Here is a 10,144-nt window from a genome sequence, read left to right as displayed (position 1 = left end):
TTTTACATCTAATTATGCACTTTCCAACTCTTGTTAATCTTTCTCTGTAACCGTTCTGGTCGGAATGGTCATGTCCTCAATTTGGCAACAAATTTAAGGGAAACATAAGAGAAGTTTATATTGGAGTTTCTCTTCACCATCTAATAAAAAAATAAGATGCTGATAGAAAGTGGGCTTCCAACCGTCCTAATCACTTCGGACTGCTCACATGGGCTTATAACCAGTTGTGAAGCCACGACAGGTACAACACAAGTACAACAAGTACTCTCTCTCTCTGGGAAATTTAAAGGCGAGTTGGATTAGGGTTGACCCTGGATCCAAGGCTCCAGTTGAGTCGGCTTAGGGTTGAGGTTTTAGGTCTGAGGATTGGCCTCAACCCAACCAAACCCGGCCGAGTTGCACCCATATTTCAGACGTTGCCTGCTAGAGATAGTTCACTCATTCTTGGTCAAGCTGAACCATGATTATGGAACAGTCTAATCAGCTCATCTTGGACTCATCCAGGGATTACATGCTAAGAAAGGCCTTGTGGTTCACTCTTATTTACAAGCAACAGTAGGTAGTAGGAGTGGTTCACTCTTATTTACGCCCCTTTTGATTACTATGGACACCCAGTGCCAGTGCATCAATGACTGAAGGGGGGCTAATGTACTCGACGTCAGAAGAATCCAGTGGGTTTGATTGACATGTACACTGGCGCAGGGTGTCCCTGGTGATCAGAAGGGGCATAAATATCACTTCCCTTTTCAAAAATATCGCAATATTTTCAAATTTTTTGATAAAACGATTAAATCCCAAAAAAAATCCGAGATTGCAAAAAATATCCAGATATCTTCATATTTTACTTTTTATCAAGAATATATCATGAAAATACCTGGTAAATTCAAAATATTATTTGTTGTCCGAATTTTGCTCTTAAATTTTAGATTTTTTATATATGCTACTGATATTGGCACTACCATACTTTGTGTTAACTTACCAACTTCTCTAAAAGCTTAAGCTGTTAGAGAAAGGCAGTATTTATCTTTTATACTTTAACACTCCCCCGCACGTGTGGCCCACTTGGCAAACACGTGGCACATGTGGTCCCACTTTGGGCCGACCATTGCATGTGGATTTTTGCTATCCGGGAGGTTTGAACTTGAGACCTTTGGCTCTGATACCATGTTAACTTACCAACTTCTCTAAAAGCTTAAGCTGTTAGAGAAAGGCAGTATTTATCTTTTATACTTTAACACTTTGATAATGGGGCGAACTCACCTTGTCTTTTATTAATCAACCAGCTGTTAAGCTATTACAATTCCCAAAAAGCTCTCAACAGCCAAATAAAAAAGAAAAGATAGCGTGAATTCATCTTATTTTCGGAGCACAGTAGTGCTAATATCACTAGCCTTTATATATTTTAAATATTTTAATTTTACAGTTTTTCTGATACAAACCCAAAAATAACAGAATTTTATTTGCTGTCCTAACTTTGCTTGGAAAAGCATCCTTGTGGCTATGCCTAGAAGCAACGAATTCAAAGATGCCTTTGTAAGCAAGATGGACTCGCCAGGAAAAGGGGAGTGTGGGGCAGTTGAGCAATGGAATAGATGTTTTAGAGGTTCAGATATAAACCACTTTTCAAAACCAGAAGACCCTGATGAATAGTTTAATAAATCCTTCAATGAAAGGTACCTTTACACAATTTCTCAACAAATAAGAGAAAAAGGAGATGCCTTTACACCAAGCCCTATGTTTGCCTAATTTCTCTAAGATTGGAGGTAGCTCAAAGTTAGAAAAAACAAAAGGAGATTTCATATTCAAAGGAACCAATTTCAACACGGGCAGAACAAATTCTACCTGTTTTAAGAGTCAGCTTTGGATATTTGGAAGGGAAATAATTTCTACATGGGTAGAACAGATTCTACCTGTTTTAAGAGCCACCTTTGGATATTCTGTTGATATCACTTGGACATCCAGTAAATAATTAGAAACAATGTACATACAGCAATAACAGCTGAAAGGACAATTGTATCCTTTGACCGCTTTCGCTTCTTGATGGCTCCTGCATGCACCAGACACAACAAAATTAATGAGTGAAAATGGGTCATAATTGTTGAAGTATAAAAGATTAAATAACGCCATCTCCAACATCTCCAACGGCTTAAGCTTTTGGAGTAATTGGCTTCACATGGTATCAGATCAAAGGTCATGGGTTCAAAACTCCTTGATATTAAAAATCAGCATGTAATGGCCAACCCAAAAGAGGGGCCACAAGTTCCACGTGTAGGCCAACCCTAAAAAGAGGGGGCCACACGTGAGGGGGAGTGTTAAAAGATTAAATAACACTATCTCCAACGGCTTAAGCTTTTGGAGTAATTGGTTGTTTCACATGGAATCAGAGCAAAGGTCATGGGTTCAAAACTCCTTGATATTAAAAATCAGCGTGTAATGGCCAACCCAAAAGAGGGGCCACTTGTGCCAATTGTAGCCCAACCCTAAAAAGAGGGGCCACACGTGAGGGGGAGTGTTAAAATATAAAAGATTAAATTACGTCATCTCCAACGGCTTAAGCTTTTGGAGTAATTAGTTGTTTCACAATAACTTTCAGACCCAACAAAAATAGTCAAGCGACGAGAAACACCTAGGAGGCCATGTATAACAGGGAATCTATCGCTCAATTGCTTCATTTTTCCTTGAATGTTCACAAATGCATTTCTCTGAGCTGCCAACACTCCTTTGACAGCCTCTGCTTGACCAGTTACGTCGTCAATCTGCGAAATTGAATTCTATGTTTATGCTCCTGTTTTTGTAACTCGCTCTTCAATTAACCAATTTACGAGAGAATTTTGAAGTCATACCTGAGAAATACTCCCATGTATAGTTGCACGCTCTCTTAATAAATTTTGTGAACTACCAGATGCCTGTGTGCAATCGAGCCGTACCGTCAAGTCAATGGAAACCAAAATATCAGACAGGAGTTTGTGTTTTGGTTTCAAATTGATTACAAACCTTATATTCATTTATATCATTACGCACTGAAGTAAGGAGCTCAGCGTGCTCCCTCATTGATATTATGTTGCCTCTGGTACGCTTGAACTCCTGCTTAAAACATAAAGCGGGTAAGTATAGATTTAACATGAATATTAAGATTAATATATCATCGATAAGAGAGCACACAGACAATGAGCACTTGAGGATGAGATCAAAAACCAAATGAGTGGAACTCAGAAAGCTTTGGAACATTTAAAAAGATACATATTGTGTGGCTGTTTAAATTCCACCGTACTAATATGCTGCCCTTAGTGACCAACATCATTTCGCTCCTACCCATTGTTAAGCAGTGCGTCATTTATTTATTTATTTATGAATGGTAGCAGTGCATCATTTATTATGTATTGAGATCACAATCTGTTCGACTTCCAGGATGGGTAACAATAATGGAAAGAGGGAAGTCATAAGGACAGAATAGAGAGCAAAATTAACTAGAAGCTAATACAAGGATGGAACGAAACAGAGAAGATTAGAAGTTTTGGACATTTTGGAATAGATGGTAAAATACTTTTAGACCTTCAAGACCAAAGAGCCAATTTTCCTTCACAGTCTCACCTTTGACGTACAAGTGTCATAGATGGTCTTGGGTAGCGCCTAAAGAGTTAAAGACTCTTATCTCTGGGTTACAATTCCGATTAGAAACAAAACACATCCTAGCACAGTCTATAGCACATTTGAGCTCTGATCAATCATTAATGCATGGTATCATAGTTGCTCTTTGAATTAGCTTTTGCAGTAAGAAGTGTTGGCCAATTCTATCTATAAATACCTGAAACATTACATCCAGTACCGAACAGATTTTGCTATGCGAATATTTTAGTCGTTCTAAATTTAACCTCATTGTCACCGGCCAACTTTTTTCCTAGAAGAAATCTACATATTCAAATGTGATAGCTTGATACAAAAAATATACAAACTTTGATATATTATGCATGTCATACTAATTACTAACATTACCATTATTTTTGTGGGAACATGCTACCTCTAATCCATTGCACTAACTATATATATTATATAAAAGTGCATTGCGCTTCATATCCAAGGATATTACCGACACACACCACCAGTGAGTCCATAAACACTTTACCTACTGCTAAGGATTAACATGAACTTTGACGGAACACACTACCCCTAATCCGAATGCCATTTTCGATATCATGTTAGGAATAAGACATGACCTTGAAATGATAAAGAGTTAACCCTTGCAAGATTGACTGCTAAAAATTCCTATTCTACCTTTACCCTCTCCATCCCATGCAAAAGACATACTTGATGCTAAAACAAGCCATTTTTGGATGATCATGAGGGGCAATTTTTATGTAAATTACTTCCTCTCTTTTATAACGTCAGATTTCATAGCATCTATTGAAAAACATATTCTGTACCCAACATATTCTTTACATGGAAATAGTATGGTCCGGGCCAAAAGGATCGATCAAGATAAAGGCCCACTGTCAAGCAATTTCTTCATATTCAATTGTTCAAATTTATCATATTGTTCAAAAAAAACTTCAGGAAAGTAACCAGAGAATGTTGAGGCACATAGCAGAAATATGTTCTTATCACAATTAAAATTTCCAGGAACGGTGACGAATAAGATGGAGAAGTTACAAAGAGATATCTTTTGAAAGGTAGGAGAGAAAAGAAGAATCAATGGCATCTCCGCAGGCGTAACAATGGATGTAAATCCAAGCAAAAAGGAGGAAGTAGTCTGAAAACTAGAGGAAATTGGGACCCCTAACGCATGGGGCATCTACCAAAATCAGACACTTTTGGCCTGTACTATCCCGACTGGACCCCAGAAACAATCGAGTTATTTAATTAGAGGTAGAAGTCATGAAAGCATGATCTCATTTCAGCCCTATTTCTAGTACTAAAGATCAAGATTTGGAATGACTCAAAATACTTGTTAATGTAATAACACGTAGAACGACAGGTGTGACTTGTGAGGCATCCAATGTGGGCAGTTCATGACAACCTGTCTCTCTGAAGCATTTGATTAGTAGGGGGTTATGGGATGGAAATCTTGTAAAATCATGGAAACGTATGGAAACATATGCAAATGACGAAATTATAAGATGAAACATTGGGAAATGCTAGAATAAGTAGAAACCATCATGGCTTAATGAAATTGAAACCTAGAGACAAACGTTGTCACGCATGTTTGGAAGAGTAAAGTGAATATAGAAGTACAATGTGTTATCGAGCATTGTATCTAGGGTTCCAAGGCATTGACCTGAGTGAATTCATGAAGAATGTCTCTGTGCCTAGTAAGTTTCTGAGTGATGGAAGTGGTGGGATGGGATGCGGCGGCGCATCGGCTCATCGCCTCATTCACGTCTAGAAGCTTCTCTATCAGAGATTCGATCTCCATTTCCATTGATTTCCATTGCACGTCTCGAGAATCACTCGAGGGTTTTGAATCTGAGTAACCTAAAAAAAATGTGGATGAGATGATTCGAGATTGGAATTAAAATGGAATAGAGGGAGAGATGTGAAAAAGGAAAAGGAGAAAAAAAAAAAAAAAAACCTCCGAGTTTGGCGTAGGAAGAGAGGCGAACATCGAGGTCGCCTTCTAGTCTTCCTGCTTCCTTTCTTAAGTCGTCCCACTCAGATCTCTTCTCTTCCATGGGATTTGCATTCATCCAAATCAAATCCCACGGAATTTTTTTCTTTCTTCTTCTTTTGAGAGAGAGAGAGGGTGGGGGGGAGTGAGTATTGAGAAATGAGGAAAAGTGAGGAGTCTGGATTGAGTTTGAGGTTTGACCAAAACGTGACTCCGTAGAAATTTCCAAGAGCCGGTCACGATTAGTGGGCTTGGCTATTTGTTAGGGACATGGGCTGGACTTTTATCGGAGCTTTTCTCGTCTTATCATTTACAAACTTCAAAACTAGGGGTGAAAGTTGAGTTCGGTCTATCCCAAAGCCCAAGTAAGTTTGAATTCTTCCAAACTGAAATGGGATTTGCTAGGTCCATCGCAAAAGGGCATTTCGCGGCTAGTCTATCGCATGTCAGACCAGCCATGTCTGCATTCACAAGTATCAGACAGACCAGCCGCGAAATGCCTTCTACGATGGACCTTAGCAATTCCCAACTAAGATATTGCTGGGAAAGTTGCCTATTTCACACCCAGGGTGGTTGCTTGGGTGAGAAGCTAAAGGCAAAAATAGAAATTCTATTTCAGCTTTTGGGGAGCTTTTGGGGAGAACTATTCTACAAAAGATAAGAGTTGTTCTCTTGGGTTGTGAAAACGGCAAGAGGAGATTGGGGGTGTGTCGGCTGCCCTAAGGAGAGAGAGAGAAAGGGAGAAGAGGTTTTTTCTTCTCGGGTTTTTCTTTTGGGTTCTTTTTCGGATTTATCTCTGAGGTTATCTCTTGTGTACGGTCTTGGGTTTGACAAGCAAGAAAAGGGTTGCAGGTTTGTGATTAATCCATTGCAATCCTTGTATATGTTCACTATTCTCCGAGGTACTTCTAGACAAATTAAAATGCTTGTCTAGTACCGTTTGACTCCCTTTGACTTCATATTCTACTACTTTCCGAGCCATCCATAGCAACCAAACAGAGCAATAATGGAAGATCATGTTTCTCGCCCGTGGAGTAGGCTTGGCTGAACCATGTAAAATCTTGGTGTTCATCTTGTGGCTTGCTTGTTATTTTTACTTTTCCGTTTAATTTGTGCACGATCGGATTGGATTTGCCCTGCAGATTTTCTCAACAGATATAACACTTTATGGATGTATTTTCGTAATATTAAAGATAGATATTGACCAGCGTCCATCGCAGAAGGCATTCACAGATGGTTTGTGTTGGAGAATTGTGGGCCACTTGCCATTCCAGCAAATATTACCGTTGCAGCCTTGTTGCCGTTTTGGGTTGATTGGCTGATTCTATGGGATTAGATTGAAATCTAATCTCAGCAAGATCTTTATATCTTCCTCTTTATATATACTTGATGTATATCTGTAATATTTATGAATGAAAGAATAAACAAGAGATCTCTCCGTGGAGTAGGCATCTTGCCGAAGCACGTAAATACTGTCTTCTTTACTATCTTCTTGTGTTCTTCTATATTGTTTCAGTTTGTCACATGTCAGACCAGCCACCTCGTGAACGATGATGCTGAAAAGTGATCCTCTGTAGCTGGTCTAACATGCGACAAGCCATCTGCGAAATGCCTTATGTGATGGACACGAGCAAATTCCTTAGAGATATATAGGGCTATTTATGTAATTTTATAGACGGAAAGACCAACTACTCCAATAGCACTCATCCATAAACCAGTTACTGGTACAAATAACATAAAGAAATGGAACAGATTTTTTTTCTTTGAGCCTAATTGCTTTTTTTTTTTTTACAGGACATGGTGAGGCCATCCCCATCCCGATCCCCGCCCCGTCCAAAAAGTTAAAAAAAGAAGAAAAGAAAACTCTCTCTCTCTCTCCTCTCTCTCTCTCTCTCTCTCTCTCTCTCTCTCTCTCTCTCTCTCTCTATATATATATATATATATATATATATATATATATATATATATCCATATGTTTTCTTTGTAGAAAAAGCTTCAGAATATCAAGTGTGGGATGTCTATTGTGAGTACTTTGTTGGCTAAAATATGCATCAGGTCAAGTGTGACCTATTAGACATTGGTGTGGCCATTGAATCAATTTTACTTGGATATGTTAAATGTTGACTATTTTAAGCATACAAATAATTGTGGTAATATTTTTGCTTAATCAGTGGAAGCTTATTTTAATTTTATTATTGCATTACTGTAGAGATGCATGTTAATTTCTTGCATGGTCGGAGATGCATGTTAATGAATTAGGATAATTAGTAAATTTAATGTGTAATTAACTAATGGTCGTCCAATGGTCGGTCTGCCACTCATAGCGAGACCAACCCCACGGGACGAGATATAGAACGTATATTAATATTTAACATTTAAGAGAAAATGAATTTTGAATATGTTGAATATTAAGGGTATTTGCTCACTGGTGGCATACTTGTAGTCATTGAGGAGATGGAGGTTAATTTTTATAGTGCCCATAACGTGTAGAAAATTTCGGGGTATACTTGGAATTACAATTAAGATTAATTTGAGTGTACTTTGGATTAGAGATTCTCTTTTCTATAAATATGAGTTATGAGATTCATTTTGCATGAGATGCAGAAAAGGAAACACTAATCCCTTCTTCTCCTCTCTTCCCTGAGCTCCCTTGAGTATCAAGCTTTGATCGATCGTGCATCTTCATCCGACTTAACATCTAGCGGATCTATCTCTCTGCAAATGCCTCGTGGTGTACGTACAAATTCCCTTATCGGAGTTTTGATTGTCCTTCACTCCATCAGATCTTAGTCTACAAGTGACGATCTACATGATTACACGTATGATTGATTCGAAGATCTACGGAGAAAAAAATAATTTGAAGTTCACTTTTACACTGAGGATTATAAGATAGGAATTATGTGGCATAAAATTTGTCTTTACAGGCATTTTACAGAAACAAAGGAGTTATATTAACATTATGCTTTTCTTGCAATCCAAACAGGGTGTAAATAGAGAGACAGAGGTGTTGGCTGTATATTAACATTATTTAGTTAGATAGATGAAGGAAAGAAAGAGAGTGCAAGGACAGTGGTTATTAAAAGATAAAAGAGCGGATGAGAAAATAACGAACCTGGCAGTGGCATCATCTAATGGTGATATCCGGTACATGGGCTATCTTGTCCCAATCCTCTCCTCTCTCCCTTCTGCATCGTATCCACAAATTTGGACAACCCAAAATAGACAGTCCTTGGAGTGCGGTGAGGCTTTGGTTTACTTGACTATCACACCTTGAAAGCAAGAAACAACCAACTGTATAATTAGAGAGGAAAACAAAATAGTGGACACTAGAGGAATGAAAATAGATAATAAACTCAAGAAAATGACATAAAAGAAGAGATTTTATCTTTATGAAAATCCCTCATTTCCAAACTCAAGAAACAATCAAAACGTTAACTTTTTTGGAAAATGTTTCTGAAAAGATGTGCATGTAAAATTACCCACGATGGGCATCTTTTAATTTTCATTAAAAAAAGAATGATACATTGGACAATTTGTAAGAATAAATGATGGAATAAAACATATGCAATTCCACATAAGTTGAGAAAGCAAAATGTAAAGGAAGGAGGTGTTGGGTGTATATTAACATTATTTATTTGGTGTAGATAAGTTAGATTAAGGAAAGAAAGAGAGTGCAAAGACACCGGTTATTAAAAGATAAAAGAGCGGATGAGAAAATAACGAGCCTGGCAATGGCATCATACCCAATCCTCGCTTAAAATGGTGACATCCGGTACATGGGCTATCTTGTGCCAATCATCTCCTCTCTTCCTTTCACATCGTCTCTCTTATCGGAGTTATGAGATTCATTTTGCATGAGATACAGAAAAGGAAACACTAATCCCTTCTTCTCCTCTCTTCCCTGAGCTCCCTTGAGTATCAAGCTTTGATCGATCGTGCGTCTTCATCCGACTTAACATCTAGCGGATCTATCTCTCTGCAAATGCCTCGTGGTGTACGTACAAATTCCCTTATCCGAGTTTTGATTGTCCTTCACTCCATCAGATCTTAGTCTACAAGTGACGATCTACGTGATTACACGTATGATTCACTCGAACATCTACGGAGAAAAAAAAAATTGAAGTTCACTTTTACACCGAGGATTATAAGATAGGAATTATGCACGCTTTACTATGATCTCGCCCATGCCTATAAATTTTTACTGGTAAAATGTAACCAGGACCTGCTAGGACACTTCAGATCAGTTTGAAATAGATCATGACCTACTAGGACCGTTGGATCTCATCCGAAGTGAATCCGTTGACACCCAACACCCGTGCAATCATCAAACTTGTAAAATATTTTGTTGAGGAAAAGAAAATTCGGGAACTTTTTTTTATCGTTATTGCCAAACATGATCATAGTCTTTTCATTCGGCTTTTAATTCCAAGTTACAACCTACAAGTAACAGTCTAACAGCGAATAAAAGAAATCTAGAATAAAGAGAAGAGTGTATTTATCAAACAGGAAGGCCAAACTAAGCAATCACAGATTAATCGTCTC

The 10,144-nt window shown here is 38.1% G+C and overlaps 1 protein-coding gene across 2 annotated transcripts; it reads right to left on the bottom strand.

Moving 5' to 3' along the window:
• Positions 1-1,645: 1,645 nt before the first annotated feature.
• LOC143886208 (Golgi SNAP receptor complex member 1-2-like) lies at positions 1,646-5,817 on the bottom strand. 2 transcript variants are annotated; one of them, XM_077390165.1, is made up of 6 exons: positions 5,567-5,817; positions 5,273-5,460; positions 2,995-3,084; positions 2,844-2,906; positions 2,627-2,756; positions 1,646-2,047 (listed from the first exon to the last, which is right to left on the bottom strand). In XM_077390165.1, the coding sequence occupies exons 1-6, from the start codon at positions 5,679-5,681 to the stop codon at positions 1,947-1,949; spliced, it is 687 nt and encodes a 228-aa protein (XP_077246280.1). In that variant the 5' UTR covers positions 5,682-5,817; the 3' UTR covers positions 1,646-1,946. The 2 variants fall into 2 exon arrangements, with proteins under 2 accessions (XP_077246280.1, XP_077246276.1); XM_077390161.1 differs by having other exon boundaries at positions 5,273-5,469; positions 5,567-5,814.
• Positions 5,818-10,144: the final 4,327 nt, after the last annotated feature.

The sequence above is a fragment of the Tasmannia lanceolata genome, unplaced genomic scaffold (genome assembly GCF_043159265.1).
Source record: "Tasmannia lanceolata isolate RefF3 unplaced genomic scaffold, GAP_Taslan_0.1 ptg000002l, whole genome shotgun sequence".
NCBI classification, from domain to species: Eukaryota; Viridiplantae; Streptophyta; class Magnoliopsida; order Canellales; family Winteraceae; genus Tasmannia; species Tasmannia lanceolata.
The sequence above is the reverse complement of the archived record's forward strand: the minus strand, read 5'-3'. Positions and strand labels throughout refer to the sequence as shown.

Excerpts from the sequence above, each read along its gene's own strand:
- LOC143886208 (XM_077390161.1), bottom strand. The coding sequence starts at position 5,681 with ATGAATGCAAATCCCATGGAAGAGAAGAGATCTGAGTGGGACGACTTA. Across the intron at positions 2,757-2,843 it reads TACATGGGAGTATTTCTCAG|ATTGACGACGTAACTGGTCA; the intron begins GTATGACTTCAA and ends TCAATTTCGCAG. Across the intron at positions 2,048-2,626 it reads TGTTATACATGGCCTCCTAG|GAGCCATCAAGAAGCGAAAG; the intron begins GTGTTTCTCGTC and ends TGGTGCATGCAG.